At 45.3% G+C, this 22,065-nt stretch overlaps 1 protein-coding gene across 3 annotated transcripts in view; it reads left to right on the forward strand.

The window, feature by feature from the left end:
- LOC119461621 (coiled-coil domain-containing protein 80-like) overlaps window positions 1-17,842 on the forward strand; it is a 111,254-nt gene extending 93,412 nt beyond the window's left edge. For all 3 annotated transcript variants that reach the window (XM_037722975.2, XM_037722976.2, XM_049671767.1), the window contains 3 exons: window positions 9,103-9,418; window positions 12,017-12,113; window positions 14,029-17,842. In XM_037722975.2, coding sequence (XP_037578903.1) covers window positions 9,103-9,418; window positions 12,017-12,113; window positions 14,029-14,056 — 441 coding nt within the window. In that variant the 3' untranslated portion in view covers window positions 14,057-17,842. The remainder of the gene's footprint in view (window positions 1-9,102; window positions 9,419-12,016; window positions 12,114-14,028) is intronic.
- The last annotated feature ends 4,223 nt before the right edge of the window (window positions 17,843-22,065 follow it).

The raw sequence follows: 22,065 nt of genomic DNA on the forward strand, positions 1-22,065 counted from the left end.
ACGCTTGGCGTCTCAAGCGCGTCCGGACGGTGCGCGCATGTTGAGCGCTGTATGCCGCAGCAGCAGCGGACGACCGCGGGTCGTCCGCTGTTTGGATGCCTCGCCGTTCGCGATATGCGAGGCTACGGCCGCCGTGCAACAAGGCGATGGACGAGGGAAATGGCACGGAGGAGGGAGAGGGGGTGTCCGCAGTCAGGCTTGCCCGAACCGGGTCGCGCCATTTCCATGGCAACGCGGTTTTTGTCAGCGACCACTTCTGCGGGGACACTCGACTCTGGTGGTGCTTGACAGACCAGGACAGCCTGAGTGCGCAGCTGGTCCTGTAATAATTTTTTTGCAGTTCGGGGAACCTGCGGCTGACGTCTTTTCTTTCTTTTTGAGTCAGGAACAGGTGACCATGCACGGTGGAGGTGGCCTCGACGTGTTCACACAACGTGAATGAGCTTTAAATTATAGCTGGCGTTGATTTTCTTTTTCTTACTCCTCGCGATAACACGGAGTCGATGGCCTATAGCTAGTAAATGCATGGCAGGTCATCAGCTCCGAAGCCTCTGTGGGAATGACGATTCTTTGGACAGAAAATTAAATTATAAGTTTCGGTATACCGTTGAAACAAAGCTTGCGTTCTGACAGTTTTGAGCTATACGATAGAGTACATTGAGAGTCATCTTGTCAATATTTCAAGGCTCTCTAGCGCCTTTTATAACGGTTTCACGCCTAAATCTTTTAAATAATTAACACTGTGGTATAAGAGAGGTTGGCTCTTTTAGGTGGCACTAGCTGCTCCTCGTCGCATGGCAAACAAAAGGAAATCACGACAAGCATAAAAAATATGAAATACACTCAAAAAGTACGAACATACAAAAAGCAGCAGTAAATATTCGCTAATTTAGAGCAGCCTACACTAGATGTAGAAGTTAAGTTTATGATTGTTAAAGGTGGGCTTGTTGCAATAATACTGCGATTACGGCGTTAACAGAGCTGCAATCGTCAATTTTCTGGCGAAAACGTTCTTTTTTTTAACGGCAGCGTGCATATGCCTGTGGGATAGCTTTACGAAATAGACTCAAATCAGACATTGCATAACAGGGTTTTCCACAACGCACTGTCTCTGTAAAAGGATGCCTTACTGAAGTGTCCTGTCCACGAGGCTGTTTTAATTATGTCATGCTGTCACTTCCCGCTACGAATCCTTAATTCTTAAGCACATGTCCGATTAAGTGAACTTTGTCAGTGCGTTTTATATTTACACTGTTCCTGATATCGTTAGACCATCGAGAAAGCGTTTTATATTTACACGGTTACTGATATCGTTAGACCATCAAGAGAGAAGAATATACAGAAGAGAGAGAATACATTAAGCAGGTTAACCAGGCACACGTGCGGTTTGCTACCCTGCACTGGGGGAAGGGGAGATAGGGGCGAAGAGAGAGAGAGAACATGCACTCGTTAGCAGCATATGTGAAAATGCCTAGCAAGTCTTAAACGGCCTTAGAGACCTGTCGATTTCATGTACTGTAGTAATGTTCTCGTTGCTTTCTGCACCAACGAAGCGCATGACCATGGTATACAAGGATCTCCGTTGAAGCATAAGGTTGAAGCATACTAGTACAACAATTTTTTTAACTGATAATTTTTCTTGTTGCAGAGCTAAAGAAAAAAGTCTCATGATGAAAATTCTGCACCATGAGAACTTATGCAGGAAACAGCAGTCAGTCAAGTTATCTCGCACAAGTTTTTCGTAACCTTGCTTGAATACAGGACAAGCGTTCCCTTCCATATTCGTGCAATATGTACATTCCAATTAGTAACGTTTGGCTTGCTCATATGCAATACGCGAAACGTCTTTTTTACATTGAAGTTGTTTATCGCTAGGGTTCCGCGTGCCCTTGTGTTCTGCGTGTGCAAAAACTCAGGTATCCGCGCGAACGCGCTCGTGCCACTGCTCACGCGTTCGTCGTTGTCGTCTTCCACAGCTGGCTCGTCGGCGTCCCTCGGATATGCATTTGGGTAGATTTGTTATCAATAGGCACCATTTTCAAGATCAGTAGACTCCCAGGAAGATAATACAGGTTTCTCAAAGATTTTCCACTGTGCGACCCGCGTCGGCCATGTCTACGTTCGCACCGCCCTCTCTTTGTCGGCTTCCAAGTGCTTGCGTCTCTAATTTCCTTTCCTTCCGCTCTGCCGTGGTGGCGGTGCCGTCGATACGTCACGCGTGTCTTGTTTCCTCCGCCTCCTTGAGGCGGAAGTCCCGTCATCCACGCGAATGTATACAAGAAAAAACCAGAAAGACAAGCATATCAACGACAAGCTGCGTATTATCGCGCCGCGCATCTTTAGCTCAGCGAGATGCGTGGCACGATTATGGCTGACGATGATATGCGCGATAAAAATGATGGCGTGACGCTCACCTTCCCTATCAATTTATTTATTTTGTTATAACGAAGAGAGCCCGGGTATCGCAGCTGCCGTTTGGTTCATGAAATCGAGGAGACTGAAGCTCAGCGTTGCAAGCGCTCGTACGTGCGTGTGCACTATTTATTGGACTGCACTGGGCTATAGACCTTGCGCATAACTATATAGGCTTGATGTCATGGTCACTAAACCCTGTTATAATAAATAAATAAATAAATAAATAAATAAATAAATAAATAAATAAATAAATAAATAAATAAATAAATAAATAAATAAATAAATAAATAAATAAATAAATAAATAAATAAATAAATGTGGTAGAACATAGATTAATGTAGTAACCGATGCATTTTCTACCTCAATCTCTCCACAACCGTTTATAACAGACCAGAACCATCGTTTCCAATAAATAACGGCCCATGTCAGCTGGAGGGTCTGGTCGACGTAGACTCCTTTTTCGAAGAGTTGGAACTTTTGCATAGTGTATGCTTCGACTGAATTCACGGTACGAAAAGGGAGCCACGCAAAACACGTAAACAAGTACAATGAGAAGGACAACACAGACGCCGTTGTGTTGTTTTTCTCGTTCTACTTGTTTCCGTGTTTTGCACGACTGCCTTTCCGTGTGCCATGACATATTCCTGCCTACTCGCTCAACTTTCAGTCGTTATAAGCTTGGGCTGGAATGCTATTGTTCTCGACAATATTCGCAACAGAGACGCATTCGCGTTGCAGCGTCACTTCTCGCGAGTGTATACGAGCCGATACGAGGTTTTGTCGCGTAGGCTACTCGAATGAACTTCCCGCCGTCTCTCGTGGCGGCCGCTCGGTACAAGCTGGCCAGCATCTCGGGTAGCCCAACGTATAGGCTCTTATTCCTCGCGCCAGCCTCCTGCATTCACGGTTATTTCGCAATTGTTCGTCATCTACTCCACAAGCATGGCAGTAGGTGTCGTGTTTGCGCAGAGCGCTAGGTTTTGGAGCCCCGGAGTGCTGAAGGGACGTTTACTTGCACCTGATAGCCTTCAAAGGCATTTGCGTGAGAGACAAGAAAGCCACTGCCCTATGTTTCTTAGAGCATGCTTGGTATCTATTTGTGTATAAAATCCGTGAAAATGGGCTCCACAACGCGAAGTTTATAGTTCACATACAGGCCAGTGCGACTTGAAACTGACCGTGCCTTCCAAACTGTGCCCAATTGTCGCTGCCCATCATTTTAGAAAGTCCGTACGTCACACTTGCTCTTCGAGCATGTGTACACCGGCTAAGTTCGGCTATTTGTCCTCACCCCTCTTAAGCACAAACCTACAAATCACGGAAGCGGTGTCCTGCAAACTGCGTTGCGGACATTATAATGTCCGTTACCCGAGGCTTTGGTTCCTATATATAGGTTACATCTAAGCGTGTGCTGCTTCGTATATGGGCGTAGAAGTCTCTACTCGACGTTAACAGTCAGCTACGAAGACAGCGACTGCTGCGGATTGCAGAGCACACACGGCGATGAGAAGCCGCTTTGCTTTCAACGCCTGGCGGGTGCTGAAGAAAGCGCCACGTATTTAAACGTGCGAAGTCCTTGTAACTTGAGTATGGTGTACTGCAGTGCGAAAGACGTAACACAAAACGAAGTAAACACGTCTGTGTGCTTTCCTCGTCCTGTGTAACGTCTATCTCGCCGCAATACATCATCCTTAGTCAATACCAAATAGCTCAATTTTCTGTTCTGATAGGCATTAGCAGGAACTGAGCAGTACAAGGAAACGAGAGCCTGGCTGTGGGTCACTTGAGTCATCGTTATGCCATTTCTTGACTGCACATGGAAACGAGCGAATAAATGGACGCTTCTATTTCAAGGAAAATAATGTATATAAATCTAAATAAGAAAAGATCTCGGATCCTTTGACGTAAATGCTTCCTTAGAGTTTTTTTTTCTTTTCATTTAAGGCTTACAACACTCATGTGTTCGAGAAACAACAAAACATGTATACACACGACAAGAGACGTACGCACGTAAGGGTTTCTAACAATGCCATGAGAAGTGCCCAGGTAAATATGCACGCGATACCTACGCGTGTGTTGTGATTTATAACTGCGGCACCGGAAGCAGAAAGAGCACAACGCAATTTCTAGCATAGGAAGCACTGACGGTCTGCCAATTTGGACGCTCACGATCCGGCCCAAGTTCAGTCGTAACAGCAGCGACTTTCAACGCTTTAAGCTGAGGGGCCACCCGGTACTGCAATCGAATGCGTACTCGGAAGCGCAAAGGAGCGAACGATGGCGTGCGTGGTGCCGAAACGGAACCGCCCTGAAACAGCGTTATCAAACGCAAAATCGAGAGCAGTTGTTCATTGTGCATACAACTAAACGTAAGGACCCACCGATCTTCGCAACCAATTAGACAAAGGGAGATCGTAGTAAAATGTATCATACAAACGCAAGTGAAAAAAAAAACAATGAATAGCTTGGCAACATTCCCGCATGATAATCGCACGAAATGGAGCTCAAAAGTGTTGCACCCGTATCTCGCGCGCGCTCGTATATGAACGACTTTGGCAGCCCGTCAGCGTTATACATGTCCCCACGTGACTCGCATTAAAATGAAGGCCGGCTTTTACGCGCAAACCATAGACAGCTGAAGGTCCCATCTTCTGATTAGTTTGGCATTTGTTACACCGTAGCGAGTCATCTTTCCGGGAATCAACTCATGAGCATATTACGAAAGCTGTAAGGCAACCCAATATCTACGCACGGTTTCTTTGCAACCACCCAGAAGGCAGTAAAACGTTGCTGACCGCCATCCTTTTTTTTTCTTTTTTTTTCGCTTGGGGGCATGTTCGAACAAGGGCACGTTCTCAGCGCATAGTCGTCGTGCAAATCCGTAATGAGGTTATTAAAGCATCACTACGTGTTGCGCTGAAGGAGTTTACATAGGTTCCAACATGTCCATTGGATCTTGTTCGCTTGCGCAAAAGTATACTTTCGTCGTGTTCGGCGGCATAATATTTACGTGCCTGTTCAGCGGGACGCCTGTTTCTGGTTTCCACTTCCTCGAAACTTAGAATGCGCTTTGGACATGACACGCGCTCAGTACTTAACCCTCACTGACAACGCACGCGCAGGCTCAGCTGTTCTCGGCGATCATGTGATCTACTAGACGATGAAATGACGATGAACGCCTAACTCCCGGGAAGATGCAAAAAAAAAATGGCTGTTGCTTAACTCAGTTATGCCTGGGTGTGCGTAGCGATAGGTACGGTTAATCTTATTGTTTAGCTTGGTTCTCTCTACGGTTACATCTTTATCGTTTAGCTTCGTACGTCTGAGTGTTTAGGTTTGGTTGTTACCTCTCGTTAAGTTATGGTTTCATTAAAGACTAGACATTTTTAAAGTGGAACGCATTTATTTTGAAGGTCTTCATCTTGTTGTTTCTCAATTGCCACAAAGACGGCTCGATGGTTGGTGAGGCGGGAGGATAAGGGGTTGTCGTCCAGTGACTTGAACACGTTTCGGGTGCTATCCTCATCTGAATCCACTCGCCTGGCCGCTCGGTAGTTACGACGCTTCTCGAGGCGTGCGGCTCGTTCTTCCTCTGTCTCCTCGGCTCGCTGCCTCCTCTTGGTTTCGTTCCGACGATGAAGCCTGACTTAATTCTTTCAGTCTGTCCAACTCACTTTGCATATCAGCCGATGAATCCCACCGAGCCGCCCCTTGTATATATACGATGCAACGCCGGCTCCTCCTCTGTTGTGGCAACGCGGTTTAACCGGCTCCTCCTCTGACGTCATGCCAGTTGGCGCTGCGAGCTGCGGTGGTTGCTAGGCAACGGCTCAGCTCGCGGTGCGGCCACCGGCCACAGCGAAACGGCGAGAATACGGCCAATGTAGCTCTGGCTACAAAAGAATAATAAAAGCTCCGTTTTAATACATTGAAGTCTTCGTACCCTTGGCGTCCCTGCGGCGCATCCATTCTGGGCGAGTTGCCCAGAATGGACGCGTACCCAGTGCCTGAAGTTATCTACTGGGTAAGGTAGCAGCAAGCACATGCTCAGTGGTTCAAGCTGCCTAGATATTGAAGGAAGTGCAGGCGCACGTAAAAAAAAGTAATAATGAACATTAAATTACATTCCGAAGAACTATTTGCTTCATATATATATATATATATATATATATATATATATATATGCCCTATATAGTCACGTCATAATAAACATAAGAAACCTATACAAGCAATGATATGACTAATCAGAATCGGGCCCCCCTCGCTTCTTTTCTAATCGTTCATATATATATATATACAGCGTGATCAGTTTCTAAGTTTTCTGCAATTTTAAAACATCACCTGTTGAAGATACCATAACTCTAGTCCTCCTTGACCTGGATTGCTCAGAGGCGGGAATTGCTTGCACTGAAAATCGAAATACATGTTTAACTAATCAACAAAATTTTAATAGCTAACTTGCTCATTGATTACATTACGGCAGATATTGCAATTTACGAATAGTAGCCGGTGAGATTATCAGGTGTTTGGCATTAATTTGCAGAATGACGCCATTTTGGAGGTGTGTGCCATCAAACTGACCGTAAAAATGCACTGTTTGTTCCCTTACTTTTTAAAAAAATGCGCTTTTATGCATTGAAGTTCGAAAGTAACTGGAACACCCATGTATTTCGTCTCATACTTTGGAAAATAATATCTCGAAACTGGTATAATCCTGGAAATTCATTTAAAAGTAGTGCGTCTTAGAAACTGACAGGCTAAATTCGTTAATTGCAATATGTGCCGTAAAGTAATTAGTTAAGAATTTAACTAGTCAGCTTTTGCTAATTAGCTGAATGTGTGTTTCGATTTCGCGTGTTAGTAATGTCCGCCTCTTCCGATTAATCCAGCTCAGCGACAAGAACTGTGCTATCTGCCACAGGCGATTTTTTTAAATTACGTAACAATTAAAAATGATCACCCGTGTATATATAACCACAAATATATCCGCCGATCAAACGACGATCCCCGGGAAGAGCTAAAGAGAACTTAGCTTAAGAAAAATTCCGGGGAGTGTCGAATGTGGGAACGTATACGTGACTTGTAATCGACTTGGTTTGTAATCGCTGAGAAATATTATTTACATTTCGCCTGACTTTGAACACGTTTTCTCGGCCCATCACATTTTGCCTCAAGCCGTGCAAACCTCGAGTGAGCACATCACCGCGCCAACAGTGACGCCATCCTCATCAAGCTGGTGCAGCCTCAGCGCGTTGGTTCACAGAAAAGAAAAAGGCACACAAAGCATTGACGGCCAGGCTTGGTCAGCCAGCTGTGAACGGGGCACGTCACGCCAACAGAGAAGTCCGGCGCCTATACAGCACCGAATAGCACATGAATAGCAAATGTATAGCACCGGAACGGAGAAGAAAAATTAAGTACCCGACACAAATGGAGAGAAGGGCATTCACATTAGCCGACATTAAAGTGAAGTGTTCTTTCATTTCTTTTTTTTTTTTCTTGTTTCGTCTTTGAGATATATGGTTTCCCCCCCATTGCTTTCTTTCGTCAATTTGTCCGGAACCGCTAAGCAGGACGGCAATAAGCTAAAGTGAAACGACGAAAACTGAACGACTATAATTTTAAATTGGCAGGCGCGTGCTTTAATTTATGATTTATTTATCCAGCTGTCGCCACACGGCCGTGAACTACACGACACATTGCATACTAAAACTTTCGTACGCTATGTATTGTACAACTTGTCAGTGGAATTCTTTATCTTCACGTCTACCGCTGAGCATGTTGCAGTATTTTATATATATATAGACGACGACTGCGGCGCGGTCGTGTTGTTATACCAGTGCGATCGCTCCGTGTGGCTAACAAAAGCGAGTGCTGTGCTCTGTTCGAAAAAAAAGTGCGAATACTGACACGACGCTGCAGTTTTCGCAGAGGCCCGTACTGCCACGGCGGCCGCGCATTTCGATGGGGGCGAAATGCGAAAACACCAGTATACTTAGATTTAGGTGCACGTTAAAGAACACCAGGTGGTCCAAATTTCCGGAGTCCCCCACTACGGCGTGCCTCTAATCAGATCGTGGTTTTGGCACGTAAAACCTCATAATTTAATTTTTTAAAAGAGGCCCGTACTGAGCAAAATAGTCATCGACGGTGCGTGGGCGCGCTGCCCTGCGTCTGTTATCACGTTGCCTTACGGATTGCAACTGAAATTCCACAAATCTGATGACGAAGGTCATGCACCGGTTACAGCAGCATCTTTTTTTTTTCTGAGATAAGTGAGTATTCTCACACACGCACCTTGTTTAATGCTCCAATTTGATCTTTAGTTCCAATGAAATTTTAAACTTATTTTATTAAATTTGCCACCTCGCGTGGGCGCAAGTAGCACTTATGCCTTCATTAACAAAATGCAGTTTAACAAAAAAAGATAATGCAGACACTTGCAAATAACCTGCTGAATAACAAGAGTGCTCGTTAAATAAGCAACTCATGAGTTAACTGTACAAATGATTAATCAAATAACTAAAATAGTGTAGTCATGAAGATGTCACGGTAGAAGCATTGAGCATTCTGTCGCGCTTTGTGCGCTGCGCGTCCTAAACTATTATAGGCACGACGATGACTTGTGAGTCACGGAGCTTGGTCTCTAAAAAAGACGTAAAACAATTGTTTTGCGCTCTCTCGCAGGCCCACGATGCTGGGGTGACGGGCTTGACGTCGACAGGCGAGACGCATCCTGCGGCCACGGAACCCACGGCCAATGCTGCGACGGAGGTCACAACCACTACTTCGACGGAAGCCCCCACCACGATGGCTCCCACCACAACGACGACCACCACCACGACGGCGGCTCCGGCACCGACTGCCGAGCTCGACTGCCTCGCCTTCGACCCCTTCCACAACGGAAGCTACCACCGCAAAGACACCCGTGCCAGGGGCCCACAACCAGGTGGCCGAGAACACCACGACCGCCGCGCCGACTACCACCACGGCCAAGCCAAGCGTGAGTGTTACTCGTTTGTTACGCACAGTCGATAGCAAATGTTTGCGGACCACGAGAGGGCGCCACAAACGGCCTCTTCGTCACGATTCCGATAAGTCAGCTACCGCCTAGACCATGCAGGAATGGCCCAAATGCGGCTTCTCGCGGGTCCAAGTGCGGCTCGCGTCTACCTTTCTACCGCGGCTCTTATCTAAAAAGATTATTTTTTATGGCTCTTTGCATATGCCTGTCTGACCACCCCTAGCCTAGACTTTATAGAGCAACGCTAAGCCTGAGACACGCCCTTTTCTCGTTCACCGACGTATTAACATCATTGGTCAGTACGAAGCCTCTCTCGTTTTTTCGTTTCCAAGCGACACGTTCTTCAGTAGCCATGGCACACGCTTCGGTCTCGACAGCTGTTCATCACCTTCAATGATATATCATAGGAACTTGACATATCCTTGATATTAGCGCCGGGCCGCTGGACTGACCGCTTTTCGTGAGAACGAGGATGTAGAAAAGCGTCGCCCCGCACAACAAAATTAGCCGCGTTTACACGAATTCCATAGTACAGCATATCGCATTTCTTAGTGTATCGCGGTTAGATCGCGTTTACGTTTGGCGCATCCCCTTCTTCCGAAACCAGCCGGGACCTGTTTCCGGTGAGTGCGTTTCGTCGGTGGACGGGGGAGAGCCACACGCCGGCGGCAGTTTGTCTTCCCCTTCTCTCTCGATGCGATACACCCGCGTTTACCTGCACCGCGTTGAGTCGACTTGCCCGTCTTGACTTATTCTCTCCTGGCGTATTGATGCTATTCGCCTTCCTAGTGCGTTACCGCCGCATACATGAACATATGGGGCAGAAACTTGGAGGTTGACAAAGAAGCTCGAGAACAAGTTAAGGACCGCACAAGAGCAATGGAACGAAAAATGTTAGGCCTAACGTTAAGAGACAGGGAGAGAGCGGTGTGGATCAGAGAGCAAATGGGGACGGCCGATATTCTACTTGACATTAAGAGGAAAAAAATGGAGCTGGGCAGGCCACGTAATGCGTAGGACGGATAACCGCTGGACCATTAGATTTACAGAATGGGTACCAAGAGAAGGGAAGCGCAATCGAGGATGGCAGAAAACTAGGTGGGGTGATGAAGTTAAGAAATCTGCAGGTGCAAGTTGGAATCAGCTAGCGCAAGCCAGGGGTAATTGGAGATCGCAGGGAGAGGCCTTTGTTCTGCAGTGGACATAAATATAGGCTGATGATGATGATGACATGAATGCGATTCGCCACCGTCACATTTACGCAAACGCGGCTATTGACATGCCGGTGAACAAGAGGACGCATTTCTGGACACGATGCTGTGGCGAATTTACAAACAAATGAAACAAGGGCCACTTATACACGTCTGGCGTCGGAAGATCCCGTTAACGTTCTGTCAGGTTCGCGTAGTGATGAAGAACTGGTGATATCATCAGCCCTATGGGCTAATGGCAGCAATGCGCATCGACCGTAATAAAATATCTCGCGCGAAACCGTTCGCAAAGTAAAATAGTTACGGCTAGCATGACGGGAGCTATTTCCACGTTGTTGCCATGACGTGCCGTTACAGCTCTTGGCGATGCTCTTGACAAAAGGAGCAATGATGCAACAGGTGCAGAATAAAAAGTTCATACATGGTGTTGTTGATTATAATTTGCTACATAAATAATTATACTGCATGCCGAGAATATAGAACGCATGGAAAGCGGTAAGAAAAAAATTCGGCATACTGCGTACGTGTGGGAATGCGCAAGCATTCCCTTTGGTGAAACATTTTGGTCAGCCAGATGGCTGCAACGTGACGTGTACAATCACGCACGCGCTAGGCACACATTAGAGAGTTTTAGATTAGGGGGACGCAAGCGCTAGGGGGCCCCTACGCTTGCGTCCCCCTAATCTAAAACTCCCTATTTAGTCAAACAGAACCGCGGAGCCGCCGTGGCGTCAGAGAAGCGTGCTCGTCTCGTACCCCGGTGGCCCGGGTTGAATTCTCACCGAGGCCTAAATATACAAAATTTTCTTTTCAAAGCCATTAATTTACTTTGTTCACAGGAACCTCCTTGAGAAATTTGTCGTCAGTCCAAGCATTTTTGACGTCGGCCATTTTTGGTACCATCACTCGGTCACGCCGCTGCCGCCGCCGCCACAGGATTTTTGCGTAATGGGGCGTATAATGCTTTCGCATTAAAAACGATGTTGACGGTATGTCATTGACGCAGTCTATGACGGCATTCGATTGCGATATTCTGTGCACGAACTCGCCCTATAGTGTAGCAGAGGTTACAGCGTGTACGCTTACAGTGAGCAGCACTCCTGCCGAAAGAATAGAAAAGGACTCTGCTGGTTGAGGCGAAGGTGTTTCTGTTATTTACAGTTATTTTTATTTCACCTTCACATCACGTTAAAGGTATCAAATTAAGTTTCATCCCACTTGCTTAGGAATTCTCAAATGCACGATGTGCCTTTTATTTCCCGCTCTTTGCGCATCTATCTTTACACACCTATGCAAATGTTTGTCATTTCTGCCTTTCCCTAGAACGTATACTAACTAACCTATTGTTTCCCTTGATCATTTTCAGGGTGCCAGCATGGGTGCGGCTTTGTCCGTGGCAACGCTGGTGTTCGGGCTCTGCCTGGTTCATCTGTAGTTCGAAGGACAGAAGAGGCGCTCGCCCGGTAAGTGCGCGTGGCCTAACGCCAAGCCGTCGATAGTCGAAGCACGCTGCCTCAAACAGTGTCACTGCATGTGACATTTTTGACATGCATAAGTGTGGAAGTGTTATCAGCGCCGATAAATTGTGCCGCATATTACTTGTCGATGTCTGCCTCGAATGACGCAGCAGCAAATGAAGATTAATAATTTGCAAGCAACGATTTCAACAAGCGTCACAAAAACAAGTAATGAAGATACCGCATCGCATTAAGTTAACAAAAAAAAGGAAAAAAAAAGTGTCTACGTGAATTCTGGTTACGAAAACAGCCATTTCTTAGGTATATATGCTCTGCGAAAATTACAATAATAACATCCCCCAGAAGACAGCAGAGTGATATAAATTCCTTTGATGAAACAAAATGAAACATTCCCGATAAATTCCAATTTTCTACTTCCCACGTTTGAACGTATGTGCCAATATCAGTAAATAAGACACAACCGATGCTTTGAAGGTAGGTTATCTTTCATACCTTCGCGCCGGTTACCGACCCCTTTCACGTAATCTCGTGTACAAGGCGCCTAGTACGCATCATATGGCAAACTTGTCAAAACGAAATCTGCATGGTGATAACCATTTTCTATTAAATTAAATCACTGATTCTAAAGAAAAAGGACAATAGCGAATGGTGTAATGCGGAAACGAAATTCTGCCTCAATTATGCTGCTAAAATTCAGGGACGGGTTTATGGCACATTAGCATGTGACGGTACGAAAATGTGGTAAAGATCTTTCTTGTAATGCCGAGTGGTCGCCGCTTTTAGTTCAAACGAGCAATATTAAAGGATGCCCAGGTGCACGTATAACGAGAAAGAACGGAGAAGGCGTTCGTCGAGTGACAATACCAAGCGCATGCTGCCGAATATAAAGCTCGCATAAAAAAAAATAATGTAACAGTGCTGAATGCGCCAGTGGCGGTGTAGACGGAACGGATGAAACGTGTTCTGAAGGTGGGCTTAGCAAACGCCCACCTTGAGCAAAAGATGACGTGCATTTAGCGCACATTAAGTTTCACTGCACGCTCGTTATTGCGTCATTCTGCATCTGTGTATATCCTGGCTGCGTTTATTGTTACAGGCTAAGTGAACTGTGCTAATGATGTCACATCTTGGTTATCATCCTCGCTAGTCCCATGCGACAATTACCAGATGGTTAGGCTAGCGAACTAAACCAAAAACAATGAATTCACATAATCGTCTTTCCTGTGAATAATCTGTAGTTGTCGAAAGGATATGAATCGAGAAGAAAATTAAAACGAAACGAACGACCTGCCTTCTCAAAATGAACCTAGCTGCAATAATCTCGAGTGTCGTCTACTGTCAAAGTGTTGGAGATAGCTCTTGAGGGTGAGCTTGACAGCTAACTTCACCGGTTCCATAGCTTTCGAGTTTGTTCGTAAGAGTATAAATAAATCATGCAAAAAATGGTGGCGAAACTGTGACTGATCGGAGCTTAAGTTGTTCTCTGTACAATCACAATGTGAGTTCAGAAAAAGAATTTCAAGAAAACGTAACGTTTTTGGTCACTTAATGCGACCCTGTGGTCTGAAAACATTTAAGCATTCCAAGGTTCAGACTGCTTTCGAGAGATCTGTATACAGGACTTTTACTGACCTCCATGCGGCTTTTAGCGCATCAAATTGAATTTTTTCCGCCTTTAAATCCACTCAGACAAAAAGAGCCGCACGATCATTTTGGTTCGTTGTTAACAGCGCTAAGAAAAAGGACGCACTAACACGAAAAGCACAGGTCGAGCGTGTTAGTGTCAGTATTTCGTGTTAGCGTTCCGTCTTCCTTTAGCGCTGTAACCACGTTTAATAATTAACGCCAGCAACGAACTCACTCGGATTTCAGCAATTCCATTACTTTGTTTTCTTCGCAGTTGCTGCTGGAGGCGGTATGCATCCTAGGCCGTCAACTCACTCCTGGTGGCGATTGTCTCCGGCCATCCAGCAGCAAGGGTCGAGATCCTTGGGGAAATCCGCCTTGGTCCACGGGGCGGACCAGAGCGCGCAGCACAGGAAAACGGGACCAAACATCACGTGCAAGAACGGGGGGGTATCAAGAAATGGTGTAACGACGGAGAGTACGGTGCTTCGACACGACGAATCACCGTGCCCAACCATCATAAGCACGTGTCTGCACCACTTAGCGTGGTGACGAAGATGTATTACACATCACCGGGACCAAGTTTGGACTCTTGAGTGGCGCTTGTCGGCATCGGCCCACGGCCACAGGCGTCATTTAGTTCACATTTTGTCCGAAACGTGGCTTTGCGTGCCATTTCATTTCTTTGCATTTTTTTTTTCGTTGTGCACACGTCGAGTATTTCAAGATTGAAAAAAGAAAAGAAAGCTGCATCGAAATCGCGTCTGCTCAGAGGGTAGAGCTTGTCGCTGTCACTACTAATCAGCACCTTGCTTCTTCAGCTGTTACCTCAGTTTCTTGGCGACAGGTATGGTGCGGTTGTTAACGTCGTATCGTACGATCGCTGACATCACTGGTGATTCCGTCCAACGAACGTGTGATACGGCCAGTAGTGACCTGTCCGCTGTCCGTGCCGGGCGAACTAGAAAGAGAGAGAACGGTTTGTTCAGCCGTATTGAAAAGTGCGCCAAGAAACCGTCCACGCTTACCCTACCTTAACTTTCAGCATTCATAAACTCTGTTTGCAGAGCAAAATGAGCCTATTCTAGCTGAAATTCGGCATGTGCAGGTTTTTAGCTTCCCAATTTTTGGCAATAGCTCTCGCAGAAATAGAGGTGCAGGTGGCAAAGTGTCGCCAAATTCCCGATTCTTGCTTTTTGTGGCCGAACTGTTACGGGGAACGTGCTATCTGTTATTAACATCTTGAACGATATACTAAAAAGGATATATATATATATATATATATATATATATATATATATACCGAGAAGAAACTGGCGCTCTTTGGCCATTATTGGCCCTTGCGCCATTAAACCCCATATATCATCATCACGAGAAGAAAGCAAACTGAGGGGCCCGATTTTAGTTGTCTGATTCTCCGATGCTTAAGCGAAACACATCCAAATAAGCTTTCCGCTGGAGCAATACTTATCTTCCAACTTCCTGGATCGAATGTAAAAAAGAAGACAGCATGGAACTATTTCTGAGGCGAAAGCAGGAAATTCTTGGCTAAAAACAACTCTGCAGTACGTTGTACTTTCTCGGCCTAATTAACTATCAGCTACCCTTTTATGTTTGATACTTCACATTGCGACAGGTTGTTGGATTGTAGCTTTCACGATGACACGAAGCTTCTTGTAACCATGCAAGTTGTTTTTGTTCAAGCCATTTTGCAACACGGCCGAGGGCGTTGGCATCAGGCGGGCCAGTAGTGAAAGTTAACGAAATTCTTCAGCTTTCGTGCCACGTTCTATAGCCGAAGAGAATTTAGCTCTCTTTAAAATGAGAGATTCGGTGCATATCTCTACTGGAGTGTAAAGGCAATTTATGCCTCCGGCTTCGGGCTACCTTTACTTCCTAGCGAGTACTCTCACATCACAATCTACTCGGGCACTTACAATTAAAAGCATATCAAGCATTAAAGTGCTTTAGATATTTTGCACGAAAATACTTATACTCTGTATGGAATCACACAAGAAATTAAACGATAAACATTAGGACAGACTTGCGTCTACGTTCGAGAAATTGCCGATAACAATGCGCGATTACTTAGATCAAGCCTTGTGCAGGAAATTTTGGTGACGCGTAGGTGAGGTAACCTGCATGTTCACTGACTTAACGCTTAGTTTGCCTCAGTCTACCTGAATAAAGGCGTTTCTACCTACTACGTCACGATTACTTCACCTTCAGAAGAGAATGGCCGCTTGTACAAAATGATACTTTGCTTTAATGTGGCTATCCCCCCTTACGTCATGTTATATTCATATTTCAGCCAAACCAATTCTTACTGGGCGGATGTCGATTAGAATGTGGGCCCCTCTGAAAAATTTTGAGACCTTCGAGCTTGGCACCTGGCCCTTCTTTGTCACGGAATGGACGGTGCCTGTTTTCTAGTTACAAAGGTGTAGGCCTAAATTTATTTATTGAAATTTTGGTATGTCATAAGCCACGCCGCTGATTAAATATCTACGCTATTCCTGGGCCGCTTGCACTCTATAAACATTAGATACAGTGGAGGTGACAAAATATGGGTGGTGTAAGTCATGCTAACACTACACATTTATTGTTGCCACAACGGTGTTGTACCTGTGCTGTAAGATGCGCAACATTGGAAAGTTTCGCTAATAATGTCAATTCAATTACCGTATCGAGCCGAGATGGATTGCGGTTTTCTTTCTATTATACTTTGTTTTTTTGCTAGTCAAATGCAATACACCTGATGCTGGCACGTTTGAATCTTTGGTTGCGGTTTCTCGTTGACTGTTCGTCTTTCATGTTAGCAAAGAGCCGTTTGTCGTTCTTGCTGGCTCTGCCGATGTGTTGCTGGGGAATTGGAGCAACGTGGACAGTGTACATATGTAGCGACAAAGAAAATTGCACGTTCAAGAGCACGCCTATACCACGAATGAACCACTCGCCTCACGCTTATTGTGCCTTCGTTTGTCATTTATTGCTTTATTATAAGCCCCGAGAGACGAAGGAACGCAGAAGAAACGCAGAAGGAATTATTTTCACCGGAATAAGATATAATGGTAAATGTAAAAAAAAAAATGCTTTCCTAGCCAACAGAGAAGCTCCACGCCTATGCAAGATCGCATTCTACCACAAATATTCAATATTTCTGGCCTTAAAAGTGTGTATGTTCTACCAACATAAACAATGAATACACATTATATTATGAGGCACCGAAGCATGCATCACTGCTACCTAAACGCTTGGCAAGTTTTAGTCGGATGGCCGCATTTGTTTAACTTAGCAGATATTTTTAATAGGGTCCGTACTTACTACTGAATGTGTTTCTACAAAGACGTCAGCGAAGTAACGTCTTAAAGTATTTCTCTTTGTATAGTAACTCCATGCTCGCCGTTTTAAGCTTGTACACAAATGGCTATTTTTGATCGGCGCTGCCTTGAGGTAAGCAAAGTGAGCAGGCAGTTATTACTACAGTTCTTTTTTAGAAATTTCGTGCACAGCGTCACACAGAGAGTCGGCCACATTCAGGGGAAATGCCTCATTAATATTAGAGCCCTCCTAGCAGCTTAGATTTCGCATGAAATCAAGCTGATAAATTGTCCTGACAAACATAACCGCATTAGTCGTCGCATTAGTCGCAGTATAAGGCTATATTGACACTGAGATGCTTCCCCGCAAAGTGTACGACCCTGTACAACCAACGTTTCTAAAAAAAAAAGAAAACAGCAGCAGATACACTTTACTTAGGTGCAATACTATTTGGTCATCGGGTTGCCGTTTCTTTTACTGGTGTGTGTGCTTTTCTTTGTTTTATTTTTATTGTACATGTGTATAGGCGTCTCTTCGTAGTTTATTTTCGTTCCTCTATATAGTGCCGTATCGGATTATGCTTTTGGGTCATGTGACCGCTGGGCTGTTCATCTTGCGTGCTCCGTTAAAAATGCACTTGCATGTCGCACCTCCTAAACAGCAGCTGATCTCGGTTAGGCTGCTGGAGAAAAACCTTCTCTCCTTGTTCTTTTTTTTTCTTGCCACTGCTGTCGGTTGTTAAGATAATAAAATACATTTACTCAATTTTACTAGACCACGTGCTTGGTTCTATTCGTAGAGGCTTCAGGAGACGCCACAAAAGCAGCCCTCACCAACATGTGATCGCGTGTAATTAAGCCAAAGAGAATTGTGCATAAACGGCTATTCATCAGGTCAGGAAGTGGCTGCTTCCATTCCCTTCTAGCATATGACAATTGCAAGAAGGAACCTGGAACTGAAGGAAGGTTACACCACAATATGGTCTGTCGGGCAAATCACAGTGCTTACTTTGCGTTTCATGGGTACATGTAGGACACAGTTCGGTCTGAAAACACAAATACCCTGTCCTTTTTTGTATTCCAGTGAGCATGAACTGCAAAATAAACACAAGTTTCAATTGTTGAACATCGCTAGCATGCAATTGTAAGGGCCAGAATGCATTTCTTGTTATTTATTTTTTCTCTGTTATTTAACTCCAAAAAGAAACATAAAGAGGAAGGAAGCGTGGACGTTGGGGGAACATATTATTCCTAAATAAATAAATAAATAAATAAATAAATAAATAAATAAATAAATAAATAAATAAATAAATAAATAAATAAATAAATAAATAAATAAATAAATAAATAAATAAATAAATACATTGCGTGCGACGTCAAACAATGAAAGTAGACATAGAGCGAACCTCCACGTAAAGGGAGCAAACGACGCCGTGCTGAATTGGAACACTACCGCTACGCTGCCAAACAAAAGGCAGTAAGGGAGTACCAACTGCCACAAATGAAATCCGCCCTCAATCGACATGCCGCCACCATTACTAGCGAGGAAAACGACCAGAGGCCACTACGACGGAAACGTGAGGCAAATCTCACCAGCATGCTTCGCAACGGCATTTTATGGCGGTTGCAGACGCATATTCGCCCAACATTTTATTGAGGACCGATTCAAGTTGCGTACAGTGTGCGTGACCGCTTATGGTAACACGAGCTACCTCTGACACTATCACCTCTGAAGGTTCCTGCAGAATTTTCGGGTGGTCCTTTCAGAGTGCTCTGGCACTGCTGCTAAAGCGACGCAACCCATCTTTAAAGCTGCATTGCGAGAATAAGTTGGTCAAGCAGTGTTTCTTGAGCTCTATTATACTACCATTTTATAGCTAACTTCCGCTAGCAGTAACGCTTCAACAGAGTTGGTTAGCCTCCCTGCCTTCTGCTTTTCTCTTTCCTCCTTCAGCAGAGTGCTAATTTCGGTCGGATGGTACGTAATGGGACGAAGGAACAGACGCTCTTGAACAGCTAAGATGAGACGACACACGCACGCCCTCTCTCGTGTCTACTTAGCGCTCGTGTCTGTCGTCTCATCCTGACCCGTTCAAGAGCGTTGTTTCATCGCCCCAGTACAGCTTAGTTGCTGTATTATATAACTTTTGAATATCTACGAAAGCGCTTTCAAAGGAATTGTCGTATATGCCACACGAAAAATGAAAGCTCATTCCGGGCATGTCATAAGCACCTTCACTGGCACGCGCAGTTCTTGTCATGCGAAGTGAAAAATACACCATGGAAAGCTGAGAGGCTGCAATTCTCATATTCTGGTAATGCTTACGCAGCCGAATTCTTGGGAGATTCCTGAAACCAAATCATACAAGATTCCGATACCAATGCACGCTATTTATCCAGAAATATACACAACAGATACATGCAAATTGTGTGGCACCAGAGCCCCGTTAGAACACATGCTATGGGAATGCCAGGGATTAATACACGATAATGAGAGCGAGACCTCCACCGACAGCCTCCGCCCACGATGGCGTGCCGCGCTGCTCAGCTCGAACCTGGAAGACCAACTATGGGCAGACCAGCGGGCCAAGGAAGCCGCCGGGAGACACGAACTCTTGGCCGTAACCTCTGCGGGTGCCCCAACCCATGCACTAACTCGCCGGACGCGAATCGTTCTGATTCGAAATAATGTTTTTCTCACTCACTCCCCACAGTAAGCATATTCCACAGTCCCTGAGGTCATCGACATCATTATCTCCACAACCACCATCAATATCATAGGTTCGCTTTGAAGACGTCAAGGACTCGCAAGGACCTGCCATAAGCGTTTAAGACCTCAGACGCGTCGAAAGCACGCGTTGCCAAGCAACATTGCAGAAAGCTAACTGACTTTGTGGACAATATGGTGGAGTTGTAACCGTTCGCGTGTCGTAAGTGAGAACTTATTTTAACCAGTGACCTCAATCATTTCCAGTGGATATCTTTAGGACATCCACTGTAAAGTTATCGTTGGAATGTGCTGAATACATTCGCCGAAGGTCATGTTGTAGTGACGGTGAATAACCACAGTATAGCGCAACACAAGCCACGGAACTCGCTGTTTATAGGGTGAACCTATTGGGCGCGTCTTGCGCTGAGCGATAACATTTAACATTTCTTAGCCGATGAAATGCGCTCAACGGAAAGACGACAAACAAGTATACGTGTACCAGCCTGATCGTTTGGTTACACTTTCAGCCTCCAGACATGCCTGGCATGTGCGTGAAGTAAGTACATCATGGGGACATGCTGGGTACACTGCACGGGCATGTCAGGGTCTTTGGCATTGCGTTTGCTAGAATGAATATTGCGTTCTGAGCCCATGCTGCGTGACAGATACAACATTTTTCATTGTCATGGGCAGTACGCCCACGCACAGCAACACCAGACTGATACTTTGCGTGCAAACGTACGCGTGACAGTGCAAAAATTTACTCCTTTTTTTCTAGGACCTTCCACCGCGCACAAGTGGCACCTTGATCTAGTTTATGTTTAAATTGTTTCATAGAATACGCAATGTATGGTGTGCAGATATGAGCTGGAGACGTGATAGCGTTGTACTGAAAAAAAAGAGAAGGCATATTTATTTCCCGAAGGCCTTGAAAGACCAAGTATCTGGGAGAATATTCACGTGTTGGCCGAACAATTTCCAGATGCGGTATCTTCCAGACGCCCTAGGTATAGAATGTTTAAAATAATATCTCCTAAGGATGTCCTATTTGTCCAAAAGCGGTGCATAGATATTGGGGCGGGATTACAATGTACCGCGGACAAAGCGTTTTCGCATGGTAATTGCTAAAATCTCCATAAAGGCAATTCGATCAGCTCAATAAAAAAATTCACCGAAGATTACGATACTCCCTAATGCGAAATTTGAATTTACATATGTTTAAAGGGTGGTGGCGTGGAGCAGAGGTAGAATACCCGGCTTCAAATCTGAAGGTCGTAAGCTCGAATCCTGCTCCAGTCCACCACATTTTTCAGGCATGGAGTGGTGCCTGACACCGGCAAGAAAAAAATATATATTGCCGAAAGCTAGTGGGGCTATACTAGTTCAGGTGCAACCGAACTAGGAAGGCCCACTAAGCTTCATCAAAGTCACTCCCTCACCAGAACAGGAATTGGCCTCCCTGGTGCAGTATTCGGCCACTACCTCCCTCATGACTCCGACAATTAACCCAAGGCCTTCAGTCCCCAGTGGCTGCGGAGCACCTGACCAAGGCGGCGGTCAGACCTGCTACGCGGCAGAGGGTGCTAAGAATCTCTGGATCCGGACAGGCCGCCAATGGAAACTGAACCTGGCAACGTTCAACACGCGCACCCTCTCGAGTGAGGCTAGCTTAGCAGGACTATTTGAAGAATTATCAGGCATTGCCTGGGATATTACTGGCCTTAGTGAGGTTAGAAGAGCTGGTGAGGCTTACACAGTGCTGACTAACGGCCACGTCCTCTGCTACAGACGTCTTCCAGATAAGAGAGAATCCGGGGTAGGATTTCTAGTCCATAACAACATAGCGGGCAACATTGATAATTCTACAGCATTAATGAGAGGTTAGCAGTCGTCATAATAACAAATATTAACAAAGAAGCTCGAGAAGAAGTTAAGGACCGCACAAAGAGCGATGGAACGAAAAATCTTAGGACTAACGTTAAGAGACAGGAAGAGAGCGGTGTGGATCAGAGAACAAACTGGGATAGCCGATATTCTAGTTGACATTAAGCGGAAGAAATGGAGCTGGGCAGGCCATGTATATGCGTAGGATGGATAACCGGTGGTTACATTAGGGTTACATAATGGATACCAAGAGAAGGGAAGCGCAGTCGAAGTCGGCAGAAAACCAGATGGGATGATCAAGTTAGGAAATTTGCATGCGCAAGTTGGAATACGCTAGCGCAAGACAGGGGTTATTAGAGATCGCAGGGAGAGGCCTTCGTCCTGCAGTGGACATAAA

This window comes from Dermacentor silvarum, chromosome 8 (assembly GCF_013339745.2).
Source record: "Dermacentor silvarum isolate Dsil-2018 chromosome 8, BIME_Dsil_1.4, whole genome shotgun sequence".
NCBI lineage: Eukaryota > Metazoa > Arthropoda > Arachnida > Ixodida > Ixodidae > Dermacentor > Dermacentor silvarum.